The sequence below is a fragment of the Amblyomma maculatum genome, chromosome 4, assembly GCF_055883805.1.
Source record: "Amblyomma maculatum isolate TAMU_Amacu chromosome 4, ASM5588380v1, whole genome shotgun sequence".
Classification (NCBI taxonomy): Eukaryota; Metazoa; Arthropoda; class Arachnida; order Ixodida; family Ixodidae; genus Amblyomma; species Amblyomma maculatum.
The window spans coordinates 100,553,321-100,574,982 of NC_139347.1; the positions used below are offsets into that span (position 1 = coordinate 100,553,321).

Here is a 21,662-nt window from a genome sequence, read left to right on the forward strand (position 1 = left end):
GTTCGGATTGTTCTGGTGATTAAAACGATGCTACATTCTGTTGTAGGAATACATCGGAGAAACGGGAGTGTTAGACGGCCTTGATACATATTCTTGAAAACTTGGTGCTTGCGGATGAGGAAGATGCTTGTAAGTGGGTTCTCAAAGAAGGAAAAGAAAGAGAAATTGCCTTGACGCTGACCTTCGTGATAAGGCTAGATGGGCTGAAATAGCTTTCCGTATGGGTTCGGCAAGGGCTAGAAATTATTGTGCATCTCGAACACCTGTTCATTACAAAGCGATGCCACACGCAGCCATAAAGATGATGCTAGATTCTTTAAGAAGATACTTCTGTCACGATATGGCGTCTAAACATCTCTTCGTAGAAGCATAGCCGCATAGCCGCACCATGTCACGTACACCAGTTCTGTACTCCGAAATATACTCGCGTGGCTATTGTTGCCTGTTTTGAAAGCATCACCAAAAAACCAAAGCATCACCATCACCAAAGCACTACCATCACCATCACCAAGTTGGGTGTCGTACAAACTTGTTGCAGGAACGAAACAGCTGCTTTGTATATGCCTGGCGCACAGTTACCATTCTCTGTTGACGAAGTAGCTGTAGTTTGATTTTGAGACTGGACACCAGCAAAGTATACTTCTCTAGCTTCATCAGCCGAATTGATAGGCAAAATAACATTTTTGCTCTGGCTGGTCACTGTAGACCCACATGAAAAAAAAAATCAAATTAAGTTCAAACTGTATCCATTGACTGAAAAGAATTTCTTGACAGGAGGGCGCGCACCCGCCACCAAGAATGCCAAGATTGCCATCTTGGCGGCCATGGAGTCTCCTTGACAAAACTTCACGTATTGTCTAAGTAAACCTAAGTATTCCAATGTTATATCGGACCGTGAAGAAAGAATGCAAAAGTAAGCCAATCATGAGTGGCCATGATGAAAACGAGGAAGATGGTGACGTTTATTGAGAGAGCATACGTATTCGTCTACTCGGTTCACGTAAACAAAGAAAAGCGAATAGCCAAGTACATAGACAGCGTCAGTACAAATACGATACACGAAAGCAAAGCAAGAACTTAATGAAACCGAAACTGAATATGAAAAATAGAGACGGACCTCATGATAAAATGATCCCTAGCTGTTGTGTTTATATGCCTTAGAAGGCTTTGTTGCATTGGTTTTAGCATTTCACGCTTTACATTGATATGTAGCACTATGACAAACTTTCAAGGTCTTTTTCTTCTAGTAAAAAGATTACTTGATTTCTTTTCCTTTTCGATCACTTCTAAACCTCAATGTTCGTCCTGATATCACTCATTCTGTAGTACTTTGATATATTTGGGAGTATTATTCGCCGGTGGAAAAGCATGTTATGCCGACTCGCTATATACACGCCCGCGGTCTACCGAGAAAGCTTGTGGCTTCCAATCAAAAGTGTCGTTCTCGCTATTCTGACGCAGCGTTACGAGAGGACACTGACGCTACGGTACTTGGAGGAGGACGTGTCCACCCTGAGCCACGAGGAGTACCTCTCCTCCCAGACCCTCATGAGGCTTCGATTGGTGCTCGGCTGGCTGGCTCTACTCGCTCCGATGCCGCTTCTCATGCAGGCCGCTCCGGTGAGAGAGAGAGAGAGAGAGAGAGAGAGAGAGAGCTCTCTTTCACCTAATCGCATCTCGAGAGGTGTTCTTAGATGGAATTGGACAGTGCGACTGAAGGAAGTTCAGAAGAACTAGCTTGACGTAAAGCACGGGTAGAGCATCAGGAATGTATTTAGCGAACGCGTTCTTGTCTTAGTCGGCACGTTTTTAAGGCTCAAGCATTATACGACGACGAAAGAGCGTCGGCAATAAACTCATTTCATGCTTACATACCTGCTCTCAATTGCGGAATCATCGCAAAGCAGGGCGAGACACAAGGCGAAGAGGAACAAGAGACGACACGAGCGCTGATGATTCCATTTCAACTTGCCCAATTTTCTGTTCTTTGCTATGGGGCGACAGTGAAAAATTTTAAATATAATTTTCTCATAAAAATCCGCGAAAGATACAGTACACTTTGTGCTGATTAGGTTGGCCCTCGGAGCAGAAATTATGTTCACGGTAGAAGGTAGCCTCTCTCAGTTGCCATTTGGTTTTATAGCACGCTATTATATTCGCATTCACAGGCAATTAACATCGTAGGTGAGCACCCATATTTTAAACTTTTGATTCATTAGCGTGGTTCAGAACCTGAATTGATGAACGCAAGACAAGCCGGTAGCAATCGCGCGATGTGCGCCGGGAGCAGTATATATCCACTCCAAGCAGAGAGAGACTCGGCCACGAGGAAAACAAAGCATGATGATTTCGGGTGTCACACCAGTGCTTGAGCGTGAGCTGCGTAGTGAAAGCAAATATTCTTTACGAGCATGTACAAAGTCAGGTATAGCCGGAGGTGAATCCGGATTTTCCCGGGACTGCAATGATACCTTCAAGATAGCTTTGTTCAAAAGATCACTTACAATAGTCGCACTTTAACTATGCAGCTGCTTAGACATGCTGGTTTCGAACCACCTCCGACAGCCGAGCTCGAGCATCCCACGCCCAAGCCACTAGGCCCCTTTCATCTTTCACCCTACCTCGCAGTTGTCTCTTAAATCTGTCGTAATATCCCCTCGCCAATTGAGCGCGAAAGTGAGCAGGCAGTATAATGACAGCTAAACTCTGGAGATGCACAGTGCACCATATGATGTTTTGAGAGAAATCTACATGAGCAGTATTGATTTCATATTCTCTTTTACATTGATCGTCCTCTTATCGAATAGTTTCATTTCATTTAACCATCATTCAGCCGTTATGCTCCCGCGGTAGCTTATGGTGGGTGGAGCCCCTCTGTAGGGCGAAGGAGACTCGATGATGGCATAGGGAGGCCGGTACGTGGAATAAGCGTTCTGTGGGCGCTGCACATGAAGAGGCACCGTCTGAGTTTGGAGCGTTCCCTAAGGTGCTCTGGTCTGATGAGATATGCAAAGTGCTACGGGACAGAGACATCGCACACAGACAAGATGTTCTTCGTCTAAATTGGATCATTAGACTGCTAACGAAGCAGAGAGGGGACAACGGATGGACTAAGAAGTAAAAATGTTAATCGAAAACATGCAGACCATGTAACCACACCGTATTCCTTTAGACTGAGAAAGGAAATCTGCGCCCTTAAACTCGAAAATGGAATTCGCAGTATTGAACGTGAAAACAGAATGTGCAAGTTCTTTTTTTGTTTTTATCGTAAAGGCTGATTTATCTAGTTGCAGCGCTTATAAACGTTGCTCTACTACTGGGCTGATTTCAGATTTGATCCTTCGTTCACTCGTTGGCGCGCTCTGTCTGTCATTCAACCAAGCCCAGAGTTCGCTTCTCGGCGTGAAAATATATTGGAGCGATAGCGGAAAGTACACACATAGACAGAACCGTAGCTGGTTATATCGGTATATGCCATTTAACTTAAAGTTACCCAAGCCGTGAGAGACGCCGTAGTGGAGGGCTCTTGAAATTTCGACAACCTGGGGTTATTTAACGTGGACAGGTATTTAACGGCCCTCGGGATCCTTGTTTTTAGCCTCCATCGAAAGCGGCCGCCGCGACCAGGATTCGATCCCGCAGCCTTGGGTACAGTAGTCGAGCACCATAACCACCGCGCCATCGCGGCGGGGCCGAAAATGTAGCAGCGCCTTTTCGTTATTCGCCCTATTCGTGCCTTAGCCGCGTTGTGAATTCCATAAGACATCCAACCATCTTACGCTCATAGTCGCCACATTTATCAATAGCACTCGCCGGGGTGGCGCAGTGGTTAGGGCGTTCGACTACTGTGCCCAAGGACGCGGGATCGAATCCCGGCCTCGGCGGCCTCATTTCGATGGAGGCGAAAAGCTAGGCGCCCGTGTGCTGTGCGATGTGAGTGCACGTTAAAGAACCCCAGGTGGTCGAAATTTCCGGAGTCCTCCACTACGGCGTCTCTCATAGCCTGAGTCGCTTTGGGACGTTAACCCCAAAAACCAAAAACCAACCATTTATCAATAGTGACACCAGTGCATTGCCGATTTTTCTGTGGGCCCAACAACAGTCATTTGAAGCTGGCAGTCGCCCAGACTGACCGCTTTCGGCGACTGAGTGTCGCTGCCAAGTTGCCGTCGAAGAAGCGTCCTTCGCGAATAACCGCAGGCCTTCCATTGCCTCTACGTGGTGGTCACCACCAGCCTGCTGTGGATACTGAGGCCCGTACCGCTGTGCGTCTCCGCGCTCTTCCCCATCGTGGCCTTCCCGCTCATCGGTGTCCTCAGCACGGGAACCGTGTGCAGCCTATACTTCAACGTGAGTGGCTTCCGAACATCCCGGCTTATCCACAGCATTTTCGATAAATGATCAGAGAACTGCATTCAAGAGGGTGATTTGAAATTGAAGGCAGTGAGAGTGAATTGTGTTGCCTTGGTCAGTAACTTATGTACATGGGCTTTTTGCGTCGATGGAAACTTTATGATACCAAAACAAATTTTACAAGCGCAGTACGTGTAGCCAAATACATGATAAGACATAGTTACTTGAGGTACCCATACTGGGGACGCTTAAATGTGAATTCATTCGAATATGTCTCATTTTTTAGATCCTATATGGTGATTTCGATTTATGAAAATATTGTTCTTCCAAAGAGCACAAGCTGCGCAATTGTAAGCGCTACAACCAATTCAACAGGATGGTGGAAAGGTTTCTGCAAAGGTTATGTGCTTCGTGCTATTAGTATCTCTAACCGCAGTACGTTCTAAAAGAACATTGTTTTTTTTTTTCTTCACGGGAAATAAGTGTATTTTCACTATACTCACTCTGCGAATTGGCTTTGGGTTTATTGTCGTAGACGGCTACCTATCAATCGCGCCCTTGGTTAGCTGCTTTCCTTTTTTTTTTTTTTGTGAGCGCTGTATTTAAGAGCTTCGTTTCATTCTGGCGCCGTTAGTGACAATCGAGAGTGCGACTTAACGAGCATACAAAACAGTACGGGTAGGTAGACAGAAATTATTCCTCTATATGATACAAGACCTATTTATTCATTGACCTTTCGCACCCTGCGAGCACTCCAAATAACATTCCGTGACTGTTCCGTACCAGGAGAGCATCCTGCTGTGTCTGTCGAGCTCTTTGATGGCGGCACTGGCTCAGCGTCAGGGATTTCAGCGGCGGCTCACCGTCGCCAGCTTACGCTGGACGGGCGGCAGCCTGCGAGGCCTGTTCTTTTCCATGATGGCGTCCACCTCGCTGTTCGCGATGATCTTCAGTGCGCCAGCCGCCGCTTACGGCGCTATTCCTGTCGCCGAGACACTGGCCAAGGAGTTCCAGCGCAAGCCTCCGCAGCAGGCTACGGGCACTACCTACGCTGGACAGCCCAACGATCCCGGTGATTGCTCGATGACAATGCCTGTCAATGTTTCGCAGTATGAAAACATTGGTTACATTGATTAGGACTGTACTGTGTTGTAAAGCGCAGAAACGTAAGTTAAGGTGTTAACCACACATGTACACAACGTTTGACGATTTCTGAAAAATTTTGGCTCAAGCTCTAAGCATTATTTGGCTTCTTTTATTTTATACGTATTAATAGCTCATAAAAAGTCATCATGAAATTATTGAAAAATCCCTAATAAGGGTAAGGTGAGCCGTTAAAGGTAGCACACGATGAACGAATCAGAGCAGAAAGTTATAAGGGCTGGCTATGACTTCCTGTGAGAATAGCTTTTTACATATTTTAGTCAGTTATTTAATATAGAAAAAAAAGACGAACCCGAGTTGCTTGTTATAATGCACACAGAGCTGGCAAAATTTAGCCGACGATTTCATGCCCTTATTTTCTAGCGAAGCTGCCGAAAGCGAGGGTCTAGAAGTAGTGTGTTATCAAGAAAATAAAAAAGTATATATGCTTGTCGAAGGTTGTTTGCAGTTCGTCTTGTTCCGTGGCGTTATAATAATTTCATTCTAGTTAGCCTGCGCCGTTTTTAATGTTTGTTCAATAGGAATCGAAGGGGGGTACTAGAACTATGCCCGGTTGTATTTAGGGAGCAGGATGCCAAGAATACATATTTTCCCTTTAAGTCAGGGCACATAGGCACATTTGACGATGCTGAAGCTTCGCTTGTAAGACTTAAGCGCGATAGCGTTTAAACCCCAATACTTTGAAGACGATGGATGGATGTATAAGGCTTTGATTTGGGCGGTGGCTCGCGCCATCTGTTGCGGCAGCGCCCTACCATCGAAACAATGTTCCAGTGAGCGCCACATCGCAGGTAAGTATATCGGAAATGTTCTTTGTTACTAGCTTAACTATTACTTCTGTAATCAGTTCCTTTGTAATGACGCCCCTAAACATTTCTGACAGTCACAAGGCAATGGTCCACCTTTTTCGGTTCTGTGGCAGTTATGTTGCGGAGCGATTCCGTGCTCGCCTCGCACTGCGAAGGAACCGTGTTCGACTCCACGGATTTCTGTAAAACTGTTATGCATTTCTTTATTTCTGATTTTCGCGTTATAACCAAAACGCATACACCAGCTTTTCTGCGACGTGGGGCCCGTAACGCTAGCGAGTTAAAATGTTGCGTAAATACGAAGAACGTCTGGCCACATGTCCTCAGAATTTTGTGGCAGCATCCGGTGAAGTAATTTTGCGCTTAATAGTACAATTGCGTCACTTTTGCCTTGAACACCCAGGACGTATCCTCAAAATAGCAGAAATGCAACGCAATGCCAAAAGCTGTTGTGCGCAGCAATCCCTAGTTCGGAAACACAACACGAGTTCTCGGGGTCGTACGTGCTCTCCCCTAACTTCAAGGTGCCATGTGGCAAGGAAGTGCCGTTATACCAAGGAATGTCTGCCTAGCCGCTACCTGGGCCACTACCTCTTATCGCATATATTGCGGTATCCCTTCTCTCGCCGCAGTAACGTAACCAAAGCGTGATATGACCAATGGGTCATCAGGTTTCGTTTTCGTTCATCTCCTCTGTTCGCCGATAGTTTGTCTACAAATGCACGTCATGGAATTGGCGTAACACCACTCCCAATACGGGCTGCGCAGCCGTGGACAAATTTGTTGGTTTTATTGAGATTTTGTTTAGACATACAATCATAATCTTACACGGAAGGAGCTCTACCAGCCTTTTGAAAAGGCAGTCTACTAGTTATAGCTTTGTGTTGTCGTCAGTACTAGTTCCTTTAAGTTAAATTGGTTCACAGGAAGGGAAAGACGCAGTAACTGTCACACTTGCTCTGTGGACACCCGAACCGCGCCGTAAGGGAAGGGAGGAAGGTGGGAATGAAAGTGGAAAGAGAGAAAGAGGAGCCGTAGTGGAGGGCTACGGAGTAATTTCGACCACCTGGGGATCTTTAACGTGCGCTGACATCGCACAGCACACGGACGCCTCTTCGTTTCGCCTCCATCGAAACGCAGCCGCCGTGGTCGGGTTCGAACCCGGGAACTCCGGCACAGTAGTCGGGCGTCTTACCACTGCGCCTTTCAGTGTCCCTTTTGGCGTACGACCGGCCAGTTGTCACCGCAGATGTGCACAGTTTTTGTTACGCGACAGCGCATACAGCTCGTTCGGTCGAAAAAATATAAACAAAGTCCAGAAAAAAACTTATGTCGGCAAAAAAGATCAAGTGATAACATATCAAGAGTGTGACGCAAGTGTTCTTTGCGCAGCGTTCTTGGGCGTGTCATACCATTTCGCTTCACATTAAGCATTCATCTTCGAGCCAATCTGGAAGCTAGTTTGCGATAATGAATTTGAACCGATGGCACAATTACTTACAACTGTATACCGTTCATGGTATGTACAAGCGTCTACGGGATAAGTGATAACAATACTGCTCTTTTCTTTCAAGACACAAACAAACAAACAAACAAACAAGAATAAGGCGTTTAACATTTATCATGCTTTCCGGCAGTTACCCGATGCTAAATATTAACGGAATAAAAGCGTGATCTTAAAGGCAGTGTCGCGTCTACTCTTCTGGCAAAGTTTAAGCAGTCTCCTAATTTTTTTTTATTTTTTAATGGGCAGCAGTCAGCCTTGTCTTTAGTCTGTAGCTACTTTTTTTTTTTTTTTTACTTTTCTAGATTATTGTAGATGATCAACTGCGAATATAAGTCGAAAGGCTCGAAGTCAGTGTGGCAAATATTTGATTACGGTTGCGACTTCTCCCGTGGAAAGGTTAGCTTTCTTGTTGTTGCTGTTTTTTTTTTGTAGACATTTCCTATAATAGCTGCTTATTTTCAAGCCTACTTTGTCTCTATTGTTGCCTTCTAAAAACAATAGTCAGAATGGCACAAGTCAGGCTAATATTCTCAAGGTTAAATTTCACACTCAAACGAATTGGAGCCAAAACAGTCACCCGGAGCGTGCGTCCTTAGATTATGCTAGTTACATTTCCGTTGGCAAGGATCAGCTTACCAAAGTCGTTACGCGTAGGATGTGTACGTTACGCAGGATGCATTACGGGTGTTGTACAAATCACACGGCGTATCCGTGGGATTCGTTGCGCGTATGGTTTTGATTCCTCCTCCTATCTTTGTTCTTTCGTCCCAGAACCAAATCCTGTCTTTGTAGCTCAATCAATGGAAGACCTGTCAATGGGAGAAGACCGGGCGGACAGCATTCGAAAGGTTCTCCTGATCGCTGTGGTGCTGTCCGCCATCATGAGTGCGCCGGCGTGCCTTACTGGAGCTTCGGCCAACATATTCCTCAAGGGCTTCCTCGAAATGCAAGTACTTTTTGTGCTGCTACGTAAAATCTGTAGTAGACAAGAGTAGATTCGAAATGTTACCAGCCTTCAAGCAGGTTTAGAACGCTCGTCTTGAATTGACAACCCAAGGTAGAAGGGTGCGCGTAAAAAAAGGAAGCGTGGCGAGCAATACGGTACCTGAAAGGTAACATGAGTAGCGCACTAGGTTTCCTTTAACACCTTGTTCGTTCTGTGCGGCCATAAGTAGAAACAAAAAATTGGCTGTGGTTTAGCTTTCCGTTAACGTGAAGTGATAGCTCCAGCCGAGGCTGCCCGGCACGCCTCTACATATACTCGAGAATGACGTCAGCGATCATATCACCTTTAACCTTGACCTTTAGTGGGAACATAGCTACCCAAAGTAGTTGTGGCTTAAGTTGCAACTTGACCTCGAAGCTGTTTGTATAGGTCATTGGAAGCACACGGTGACCTTGGCTTTACCCCGCGTAGTGAAGCTGTCGTTTCAAAAAAGGTTTTCACCAAGTGCTCGAACTAGATAGCATTACTTTTCATACTACTTGATTATGAAACTAGGGCGGCTTTACCCATGAAAAGGAGTCTAAGCTTTAAAAACAGATTTAACGGTTTCGAATGGGAGGTTTAACCGTGTCGTGCTGGGCTGATGTTGCGGACTTCGCATTCTAGCGCTTTCAGCGAAAACTGTTGGCTACATAGCTACTTCTATATGAAGTAGTCCATTTTCGCAATGTGTGATGCGCTCTCGCGAAATATCGTGCTTCTCTAGGCTGAATGCGCCCTGTTCCGCGATAACGGCCAGCGGTGATTCCCTCGCGGCAGTAGCGTACAAGGGAAAGCTTTTTTTTTTTTTTTTTGGTCTATATGGAGTTTCATGCAGCAGCGACGGCTTCGCCGTATGAATCGCAACGAAACCATGATCGCATGATCAAGCCTTCATGATCTATCAAGGCTGTGGCCATTATGACGGAAACATGCTCGATCATTCTCCTCGGGATTGAGTCCACTACAGCATCTTCTGTACAAGAGCATAACTTTGGGAATGGTGTATACAATTGCGATCTTATTGAGAGGTCATGTCTCAGGCTCTTAGGATGCTTGGGATGCTTGGGATCTTTGGAAGCGAGTGTACTGCAGCTATTCTTATCGGGATGTTTCAAAAGCGGGTGAGATGACAAAATTTGACAATTCGGTGGTTTTATTTAAAACATATCACCGGTGCATTTTCATCACCCATACAAGGAACGGCTGTCGTTTAGCTTATATGCAAAAATATATAGGATCATGAGAGGCTGTGTAGGTCCCCCATATGGAAGAAACCAACGTCAGCGAAGCCACAGAAATCTCAAGGAATTTGCTTTTCTTGTAATTTCTGTTGATGACGTGAATATGCACTGAAATCGTTTCGTGAGCTAAAGATAAATAAATTGAAGGTAGAAGCAAAAACAACCACTCGCGTTCGTCGAATCCGAACCGACAGCTCCCGACTACCGCAAAACTTGGAGGTTGTGTGTTCGAATGCCGCCAGCGCCAGTGATTGTTTCCGCTTAGGCTTTCTATTTATTTATCTTTCACCTATGATATTATTACAGAAATAGTTCACGTCAACAGCAGAAAAATAAATATATAAATTCCCTAGAAATTAATTAGCTTCGCTGACTGTTGGCTTCTGTAGCTCAGTGACATACTTTGAATCGTGACAAGAACCCAATATTAGGCAGACGATATTTATTAGGACAGTGATGACAAGTCTATGCCTACTGTTTTCTACTTTACTCTGAAAAGTATGTGTCTGAAGAATTACCGCTTTTTGTGGCAAAGCCATTAGGGAATTTGGGGGTTAGATGCTGGTCGAATCGCAGCAGCTTTGTCGGTTACTTACTTGCAGACCAAACTTCCTTTAAAATAAATAAATAAACGAAGGGTGTATAATGACACACAGATTTCTTCCTTTTTTTTTGCAGTGAAGGATACTCCGACATGATATCGTTCGCCACCTGGATTACGGCCAATGCTACATGCGCAGCCGCAAATATCTTGGGCCTATGGCTGTTTCTCATCTTCTTATACCTCCGTAGGATGTAAGTTGAGTCTAGCTTTTTTCTGTTGCTGCTTTCGCTGACTTGAGGAATAGCGTTCCTATCCGAAATTTTTGCAAAATCTTTGCGTACATCCCTACCCCACTCGAATAAAGAGCAGAAAAAAATATAATGGCAAGCAGAAGTGATGCTGCAATCCTTAAGCAAGATCAATTAATTTCCATTTCGGGCCCTTTACGAGCTGTCGGAGTCTACAGGGTGGGGCAGAACTGTTCGAATCAAGCGTTTTTCTTTGTTACGGCTATCTGATCGTAACAATTAAGACCTAAGATCAGTGATCAAGAACGCTTGCTGCTTGCGCTTCTTGTGCGCAGTGGTTATTTTTCTTTCTTTGATTTTTGTTTCAGAGAGAAATCGGACTCCGGGCTGCGGGACACCGTACGGGCTGCCATTCGCGCCGTCGTTTCAACGGAAGCCGACCGCCTGAAGTACTAACACGTGCTCGAACTCTATTTTTAAAGTGTCTAGACGATATCTGACTCGTGCAGCACACGTTATTAGCCTTCGTTATTTTTGTACTTGGGAGACCTAAACACAGTTTGTCTCCAACTAGCCTCCCCCCCCCCCCCCCAAAAAAAAAAAAAGGCTAGCAATGGTTATCCTCTAGAAGTATCGCTGGACCGGCATCCAAGGGTGCGTGATAGAATCCCGGTCACTACGGCCAATTTTCAATGGAGGCAAAGAGCAAGGCACCGGTGTGCTGTGCGATGTCAGTGCACTTTAAGGAACCCCAGCTGGTAGAAATTTCCGGAGCCCTCCACTACGGCGTCTACCATAGCCTGAGTTGCTTTGAGGCTGTAAACGTCCAAAATAAACCAAGCCAGCTGTATCAGCCATTGACGGGCTCAGAATGTACTAGCGGGCGGCGTGATACAAGCATTTAATCACCCTGTTACACTTCGTATCCCGCCTTCGTTATCCCGACCCAATCCAGCAATCACTGTGTGACTCACTATACCGCTTGCTTCCCTCCCCACCTATCGGCCCTGATTGGCGATGATGGCTTTTCTCGCCACCGATCTGCTTCCTTTCTCACTGCCTTTCCCTCGTTTACGTCCTCGTGTCCCCTGAATCTGGAGAAAGGGACATTTTTCTACTGTGACCCTCTCCATATATGATACGCCTCCGCCAACGCCGGACACTTTTTGCGACGATAGACGTTCTAATGTTGACGCAATAATAAAGCACCAGGGCAGGAGAGAGCGCAATGAAAAGAACTAATTTTCGCGATTCCTCGCTACCATCTCGGCCATCTCGAGAAAGGATCCCGTGCTCCTCTTGATCGAGGCTAGTCGAGTTAAGTTAAACAGGTAGGTTAAGCCAAAAGAAAGTAGCAAGCGAAATTGGCTTGTTTGTAAATTTGTGCGCATATCTTCATTCGAATTTCAGACTTGTAACTCCGCTCTAGGAGCTTACTCGTACTTAGCATATGGCGATCATTAACTTCAAAACAATCATCAAACACTCAGAATCTACGCAATACGTTGAGTTCTAGATCTGTGAAGTCCTGCAGAGTTCAGTCGAATCCTTAGGGTCCTTCTTGCACTCGTTGATGGTACAAAGTTGGGAAGGTTGAAGAATGAGTGAACCGCATCTGCGGTTGCAACTGCGTTCTTCTACGTCACATTGTCGCTGTGACCCGACTCAGTGACGTGGCCTATCAGACTGCACATCTTACCACACCTGTTCACCGCGTATGGAAAACTTCTTTCTCCGGTTGCGTATTTGAAGCCTTGCCGCTTTCGCTAGGCGCAATAGTTTGTACCATGGTCTTCAGCTACACAGGGTGAGACGAACAGCGGCGAATACGTCCAAGTGCTTAGCACATGAGAGAGATAACGACGACCGCTGGAGTCTCTCACGTTAGTCTCTCAGTGGCTGTCACATCTGGCACAAGACTCTGAGCCTTGAAGCGTAAAAAAGGATTGATGTATTGATGTGTTAGCATTAAAACCCTGTCTTCGAACGAATTGTACGTCCGTTCACCTGATGCCTCACTTCACTGGAGGCTAAGTGGAGAAAGGGTGATTATTCCCTTCTCCACGTTTTCGAGAGATAAAATCGGAGAGAAGATGGAAAAGGAATGACACGGCACTGTGGAATGTTGGCTTGGTCTATTCGGTTTCCCAGAGTTACCCATGCTATGAATAACGGCGTATTGGAGGACTCCGGAGATTTCAACCATATGTGCATATTTTACTTGCACGAAAATCTTCCTGTACATGGACGCCTAGTTTTTCACTTCCATCGGAAAGCGGACGCCGCTGCCGGGTGAGACGGGAAGGGTAGCCACTGGAGAAGAGTGAATAGGGGCTACGGTGCATCACACTGTGATTTGTGGATTGTGCCTGGAGAAGATGGCAGGCGGTGGCTTCTTCTAGGGAGAACCGTAATTGAAACACATTCAATGCTGCATCAGACACATTGATTATTTGGTTAAACGGGGCAACGACTGTGCAAGACGACACGCTATCACTTCTCGAAATGACTTTCGCCCTAATAGGCGATGAAAAGTGATTATTGCATCCATTATAAAGCTTATGCAGATACAGTTTCACGAAGCGCCTTATCCGTCTGGCATCTCGCGCCAGTCTTTGTGAGACATTTAAGTATTCCCAGTCTGGAAAATTGTCCATCTGCATGTGAACAAAGTAGACGGTAAGAAAGCATTCCAGTGCTAATTAACTCCGTGAATATCCAACATTTTTGTAAAATACGCCAATTTCATTTCTGTTACTCTTGCAGGCCGAAAGAAGGAATCGTGATTGCGACGTACGGAGTTGTCCTCTGCGTGGTATACTTCCAACGATCTGACAGCGGGTTCGGTTGGGCAGATTTGCTGGGCCTCTCCGCGTGAGTGCACTTGCATGCATTGAGCTTGCTTGGATCTTTAGTTCCTCATTATATGCTGCGAAATAATGTACACCTGAGAGCCATGCTCGTCGATGCCTTAGAACTGAATACGATATGATCATCGCCGCCATTTGCAGCAGCAACCTCACTACATCCAGCAAAGACATCTCTCACATTTTTTCACAGTTCCCTTGTCCAGCGCCAGCAGCGGCGCGTTATACGCAAAAAATGCGTCGTCCGCCCACATTTCTGCAATCCACTGTTGCCTTGTCTTTTTTGGAATGCATCACGCTTAACTACAGTCGGTGTTTGTTCAACCAGAATATCATTCACGTTTGTTACCTCTACCGGTCTCTTAAAGCTATATAGCTGTAATCTTTTTCGTAGCTTGTTGTGCTGTCCTCAATTTAAGTTCAACCCTTTTCATGCACTGTCATCATCTTCTTGTTTTGCGAGTATTTCACTCGCGTGGTTCATATCAGCGCTCACTACCTGTCCTAAGGAGATGTAATCACTTGTCATTTCCGAAGGTTAGCTACGTATAGTAAGCTCTAAGACTATAGTGGGCATTACTTTAGTTTTATGTTCATTAACACTGATACCTACCGTTTTGCTATGCACGTCTTGTCCTCATGCTTCGCAGTTTATTCGTCGAGTCACTTAGCAAGGTGAATACTTCAGTGAAAGTCAGCAGCTAAAGTATTCCCCATTATCTTTTTCACCAAACGCTTCCCAGACGAGAGCCCTAGATTGGCCCTGTAAGCATGCGGTGAATTGTACTGGACACAGCATACCTTCACCTCTGACACACCTTGTTGATTTGTTGATTCGGATTCCCTATAATTATGGAAGACTAAGAGTTGGCTGTAGGGCAGCTCTGTACATCTTTTAGCTTTTTTTTTTTTTTTTTTACATGCAGCTCTTCTATCTGCTTTTTTCGTAGCGCCTGCATCACTGCTCAGGTTTCGACTGAGTCGAATGCTTTAGCGCAATCTATAAAGAATATAGACCAGAACGGAAGGTAAATTGAAAGCTTCCGTACTGCGAGAGCTGTAGAGCCATCTGGAGGCGTCGCAGCGAAACGACGGCTCTGGGCTGCCAAACGAGGCAGCCATGAATATACGCAGCGCTTGCGCTTCTGCGTTTCATTGAAGTTTACGTAACAGCTGCTGATAATATCGTTGAAAGTGTATTTCAGCCTAACGGAAAGACTGTTCTGCGAATCGCGCGGTGGCGGACGCACGCACAGCGTCCGCAAGTGAGCGAATGGTTGGGGTAAGTGCATGGTTCCTTTGTATGCAAAAATGCTGCGGCTTTGACTTTTCCCATTTAATTTGCGCGCCCAATAATATAACATCTACTAGAAAAAATTTTGCAGTATGCGATAGATGTTACCTTCGCGTGGTGTCTTCAAAAGTCTATCGCAGCCAGGACCTCACAAACACCTTGGCGGCATGCGGTATAAGTAAACACTTCGCATTTGCGCTGATTTCCTGATGCATCCGTTCTTGTTTCAACAGGGTAAAAGAAGGAATCAGCATCAGGTAAGCCAAGCTGAACCCACGAGGAAGAGTCCTGTTTTTTAACCACCATCGCTAGCTTGGCATTCCGGCTTTTTTACCATAAGCAACACCAATCAGTCAGGGGGAATTTCGTGTGAGCAGGGGGTTGCTTATCCTAACAATTCTGCGCCGGGGATGGTTGTCACAAAAACTACACTTCCTCGTAGCTCCAGCTCGGCTGATATGATGATGATTCCTTCAAATACCCCACTGAAACAATAGCGACATAACCCACGTAAATGTGACGTACTCATACTCGCACTTGCGCCAGGCCACCTGCTCGAGAGGCGCGAGCTGCGACAAATGTTTGCTCACACCACGCGAAGGTATAGACTGGGTACTGTAAGGGTTTTCTTTGTATATGGTATATTATTGGGACGTGCAAATTATATTGTAAAGTACAAAGCCCCAGTATTTTTACATAAGGAGGTACAATGCAATCAACCGAAACATTCGCCCCACTTCTCGGTGCTGTGCTTGCTCCTCCTTCCATCGCGGGACGTTCAGAGTAGCCTTGCCGTGAGGCTGAAATTTTCTTTCAACGGTGTTATGAGCAGCCAGTCGTGGAAACATCAAAGAAACGTAAAAGCGGCACTGCTACGTTTACCTGTAGCCTCCTCGTTTGGCATTACAAATCCGTAGTTTCGCTGCGCTACCTATAGATGGCGTTACAATGCAGTAAAAAATGGTTACGTTTAATTTACCCTCCGTGTTCTGATCTATATGCGAATGTCGGGTATGTTCTGTTCATTTCTTAATCGCCTAACTAATGCTGTGAATATTGCCAATTGTCGAATAATTTCGGTTCACTGAAGCCTAAGATTATCCGGACTCCATTAGTGCTTATATTACGACGGGTCTTGCAGCCAACATTGAGTATGCTGATTGGTCGGTGCTTTCCTAAGTAGTTGATGTCCTATTTCTTCCAGATAAAGACAATGTCCCTGTTCCTCCAAGATTCCGATACACTCTATGTTCCCAGCCGTTGTGCCAGTGTAGCACGATCTCCCCACCGTCCTTGAGCAGAACAGCCGGCCTTTGTCAATCATACGAAGTTGAACGTTCCGACTTGTGAGGGAGGATGTCGCGATTGATTTTGAGCAGGCACCGAGCAGCTTCATTTTTAAACCTTCAAGGCTTTGATCTCTAAGGCATCAGCCAGCCATCATCTGATGTTTCTCAATATGTAATAATTCAGGTTAGAGCGGGACACCATCGGCAAATATGCAAAAATAATACCAGTATACTTAAAATCATTATTCAAGGGCTCGGGCGAATCATATAGAGGGGAAATGATAAAGTAGCTTGCACCATAAAAAAATGAGATCTATTTCCTGTGCTACAGTGAATGCTGTGTACGCATATGAATACATACAAAGTAATTTTCTCTTACTTTCTGGTTGAGGAGTTATTCAGGTTACCTAAACTTCCACATTATGCACCTGTGACATCACAGCTGACAGCCATTAAATGTTCTTATATCCATAACATAGGCTCATTACCTGGTCTCAATGCTTTGCTCATAGCTCTGCGGCTATTCTAGTGAAATTAACGAACGGAAAATGACTTTGTAGTGTGCAATTTGGCTGTTTACTTGGCACCCTAGACGTTGAGTGCACCGACGCATTGCAGCTAACCCGGGACTCTCCATTTTTTTTTTTTTTTTGTACGCAAGCTTGCCATAAGGCATATTATAGGAACTCATGTAAATGGTTTTCTGTGAGGAACCGGAGCAGGCTCCCGCTCTTAGCGTTGTCAGTGAGCCATTTAGAAAAGTCCTCTTCCCTTATTGTGGTTAGTCCCACTTCGCGCTCTCCATTTACCTTCATAGCCCCAGTGTCACTTTTGAGGGTCGAATTTGTCCCCAAATACCGCACACTACACGCAGCAGCGAAAGTACCTAGTTCAACAGAGGGTATTGGTTTCATTGTTTCTGTCCTGGTTTTTCTCCAGGTGGATCGATGAAACGACTCCCTTCATTTGCGCCCTCATTCTGCTCTTCATCGTGATGCCATCGGTGACATCAAGCAGCTACGAGAGAATCGCCTTCTGGTCCCAAGTGGAGATGACGATACCATGGAGTACACTAATCGTGATGGGTGCTGGATTCGCTCTTGCCACGGCGATGCAGGTGCAGTATGAGCATGTGCTAATGCCTCTGTTGCATCTATTAATGCCACACATGCTTGAAGACAACCGCATGTTACGGCCTCCGGCTGGTGAGGTGATTTCGTTCGCACATATTTTTTTTTTCTCGTAATGCATAGATAAGCGTTCGTATAATTAATATCGCCTAATCTTCACTAACTTTACGTGTGAGAATAAAGCATACTGTTGTGCGTATCGAAGCAAACTCCAGCTCTATGAAACAAGTGTCTCCAGACTTAGTAAACGTTTTAGCTTCTTATACTGTTCTGTTGTTCGCAACTATTTAGCTTTTTTTCTACGATTTATTCCTTAATTTTGTAAAGATTTGTCTGTATAATAAGTGAGGACTTAAACGTAAAGGTGATAATATTAATACTAGATGATAATGTTGCCAACGGAAACACGAGACAAAATTAATGGCTGCTTACGAACCGAGTGTAGGTTGCAATAGAATTTTTATAGGTGTTTCATTCGACAGTTCTGACAAAAGAAACAACAAAAAACGACAGTTTATGCAGTGTGCCCGCAAATCTTCCCTAACAGACAGTCAACTACACGCTATCCAGTATATAATTCTGCTTCTTCGATTTTAGTACACGAAGCATGCCTTAACATGTTATATCCTGGTTACGGCAACTTTCAAATTTGTGCCATGACAGCTTCGCCTGAAGTTACGCAAAGAAATGGGTGAGACGTAAAGCCTCCATATGCAAGTCAAACGGTGTTTTATGCCCTGAATGGGTTCCACCAAATTACCATTCCAAGACGTTGATACGGACGTCATAGAAACGGAGCAGGCAATATAAATGGGCCCAGAACTCGAATATGGAAACACGGAATGGCACCATAAATATTTTCGCCGCTATATAGATGTTTAAAAATTTTCAAGGGCAGTAAAAATCTTTTTATCTATTCACTTGTTTTTCAACTAGAACGAACTGCTGCTTTTACACAAGACAGGTGCAGCACTATGCCAAGCGCATGAGCTTGATCGCAGTTAGGCGTCTTTTTAATTGCATTTATAATCGCACACCTTAAGCAATTACTCCGTAAATAATTTATGTCCTTAGCTCGCTTGTCATTTAAATATTGCTTAGTAAGATCTACTACGTGCCACTTTTAGGGAAATTCAGCTCATTGTCCGCAAGCGCACGGCACTCATTTCGAGCGGACCACAAATAATACCTCTATGTGGAAAGAACACATATTACTGCAGTTTTACTTGACTTCTACTTTCATTGCTCTTAAAAAAGAGCGGTGATGATAGCCACGCGAAGCAATATTTTTGAATATCCTTATCACGCCTGGGAAATATCATGATTAGACCAGTATGTCGGCATGTATCAAACGTGAACTACGGTCTTTTTTGCAAAAACAAAACAAAGCAAGAAATATGCCTTCTTTTTCGCATGTGGGTACATTCTTGAAGCATTTTCGTTTTCAAATTTTCGATATCATCCACTCCACAGAAAATTTAGTAATGAAAATTTTCGGCCATGTTTAGTGTTTCTGATCCTTTGTGTGCGTTATGTTAGGGCTTCCAGATTTCTTCTTGTGCAAAAGTATATCCTCTTCTATTATCTTCTTTTTGCTATTGAGTTGGTTCATAATAATAATAATAATAATAATAATAATAATAATAATAATAATAATAATAATAATAATAATAATAATAATAATAATAATAATAATAATAATAATTGGTTCACAAGGAAGAAATTCAGGTGCAGTATCTGTCATACTTGTTCTGTGAATACTTTGAGTTAGCTCATGTTTTGGTATTTAAAGCTTAACCTGTTGTTTTATTATGACACCCTTTTTCCTTCTTTGTGGTTGCCTGATTCTGATCTCCTTTGCGTTTCTGTGCACTTCTCTTTGGCACAGTTAAAATATCCAATATAGTATTGAAAGTAGTTAATCCCAACGTTATTAGTTTCCATAATTCTTACATTATATGCATTTTTAGAAACTTAGTTCTCCAGCAGCTAAAAATCGAGAGAATGCTTATGGCTTCCGGTTCATACTACTTCTTCGAGATGAGTGGATGATACGAGAATTGCAGCCAAAGCGTCCCTTGGGTAGATGCGCTGTACTCCCAGATCCCGCACGCTATTGGTATGGCTTGTTAAAGTGGGACTTTATATATGTGTAGTGGTCATGCATATAATGCGGTAGCTTATGAATGCGCAGTAAAGCGCGCGCGTGTGCGTGCGTGCGTGCGTGTGTGTGTGTCATAATAGAGGTAAATAACAAATTAGCAATTAGACAAGCAGAACAGTTCATGTACGCGAACGACATCAGTAAAGGGGCCACATACGGGTGCCATCAATGCTGCCGCGTCATAACCATAAAAGGCGGAGCCTAATTAAGTGTGCGATTTCAGTGCACGTTAAATAACCACAGGTGGTCGAAATATCCGGAGTCCTCCACTACGGCGTCTCTCATAGCCTGAGACGCTTTGGGATGTTAAACTCCACAAACCACAACCACCATCATCAAGTTGTTTTATGTGCGTGCATATTTCTTCCCGCCATTTTTTCAGCGTTTCTCTTTGTTGATATGCCTGAGTGATAATTGGTAGGGTAAGCAAATATGTTGATCAACTTCCTTGCTGAAAATTCTATGGAGTTCTCGGACGAAGCGTGAGAGTTCAGAATGAAAAAAAAATAAAGTGATTAATTAGTTATGTGAAGTTGTATCGCGCATGAGCGACTGTGGCCATCATGCGCCAAACACAAGAAGAATCAAAGATTTCAGCGCTGTACGTAGACTATGCTGAAGGACTCTGACTGTGCCTAATGCGGTTTCCTTGAACGTATGATCAGCTGCGACGAAACACTAATACGTCGGAGGCGAACTTACTGAGCGCTAGGAAAAATGAAAAAAGAGCGAACTATCATGAGACCAGCAATATATTCGGCAGTTAGGATTGTTTCGTTGGTGCATTGCTGTAGAGGTTGAAAACAATTACCCTTATTACTATCATCTATATTGTCTCACTGAATTTGTCCTTCGCTTTCAACACGATCGCAGAAGACTGCCCTTGTGGATTTTTTGGCGTCCAGCATCCCGTCTAGGCCCCGCCTCTCCCTGACCTTCATGCAAGTGGCTCTGTGCATCGTGGTGTCCGTGGGCGCCGAACTGCGCGGAGGCGTCGCACTCTGCTCCATCATTTCACCCTTCGTGCTCAAGATTTGCGAAACATTTCACGTGAGTGCCCCCCCCCCCCCCCCCCCCCACCAAAGAGAGCCCAATCTATCAATATGGCTTCACGTGTTTTCAATTGCAAGCTGATCTCGTGCTAGAGCCTATCGACCATTCCACTCCCGCGTGATAGCGTGTCGTTTTTAGACACATTCCTGTGCTCGTGTCCTACAATGGACATTGAAAAAGCTGGTAATCATAGCGCATTGAAATACTGCTTCGCCTTGTTTATAGGGTTTGACTTCTCAGATTGCCACTGACCATTAAGGATGCCGCAGTGGAGACATGGTCAAGTTTCGATAACCTAGTGATCTTTAATGTGAACTGGCGTCGCACAGTATACTGGTGCATTCCGTTTGGCCTCAATCGAAACGTGGTACCCAGAGCGAGAATCAAAGCCGCGTTCTAGGGTTAGGAATCGAGCATCTTAACCGCCGGGCCTCCGCTGTGGTGCGAATATAAATCTCGTTACTATAATAGGGCGCACAGACACGAAAAGCAACCTGCATTGTGAATTAAGCCATGATCCTCTTAGGATTTCGAGGGCATGGTTGGCCCGGACAATGCCATCCGCAAGAATGCTAATGTTCCAAAATATCTCTATAGTATGTATTTGCTTCTTCGTAAAGAATTGATAACCATGGATCGCTGCGCAGGCTTTATCTGCATTCAGTAATACGTTTGTTAAAAATATTTTTTCTCACTGCTTTCAGTTCTGATTTAAAAAGCCGTACGGTTGCTTGCGACGTTGAAACTAGTTCCAGGTTATGTGAGGGTAATAGTTAAAATGTGGCCTTCGCTTTATCAATTTTTTTTTTCGCTGCAACTCTTACGCTAGCGCCTGCCAGAGGTCGGGATGACAGCAATCGAAATTGGTGCCAAATTTAAAATATTCAAAGCACCTTGAAAGCATATTTTTTTTTACTTCAGCACCGCCGTTCAGCTGCTAAAGGCGGCCCGGAAGCTATGAAGCACAGCAACGGTGTTCGCAAGCTATTTGTATAGGGTGAGAAAAATTAA

The 21,662-nt window shown here is 44.7% G+C and overlaps 1 protein-coding gene across 1 annotated transcript in view; it reads left to right on the plus strand.

The window, feature by feature from the left end:
- The window catches only part of LOC146191832 (Na(+)/dicarboxylate cotransporter 3-like), a 30,982-nt gene that overhangs the window by 3,928 nt on the left and 5,392 nt on the right, over positions 1-21,662 (plus strand). Inside the window, exons 2-10 of the mRNA XM_084600381.1 lie at positions 1,462-1,620; positions 4,201-4,350; positions 5,140-5,425; positions 8,605-8,779; positions 10,741-10,857; positions 11,223-11,303; positions 13,621-13,728; positions 17,244-17,421; positions 20,472-20,648. Coding sequence (XP_084456507.1) covers positions 1,462-1,620; positions 4,201-4,350; positions 5,140-5,425; positions 8,605-8,779; positions 10,741-10,857; positions 11,223-11,303; positions 13,621-13,728; positions 17,244-17,421; positions 20,472-20,648 — 1,431 coding nt within the window. The remainder of the gene's footprint in view (positions 1-1,461; positions 1,621-4,200; positions 4,351-5,139; positions 5,426-8,604; positions 8,780-10,740; positions 10,858-11,222; positions 11,304-13,620; positions 13,729-17,243; positions 17,422-20,471; positions 20,649-21,662) is intronic.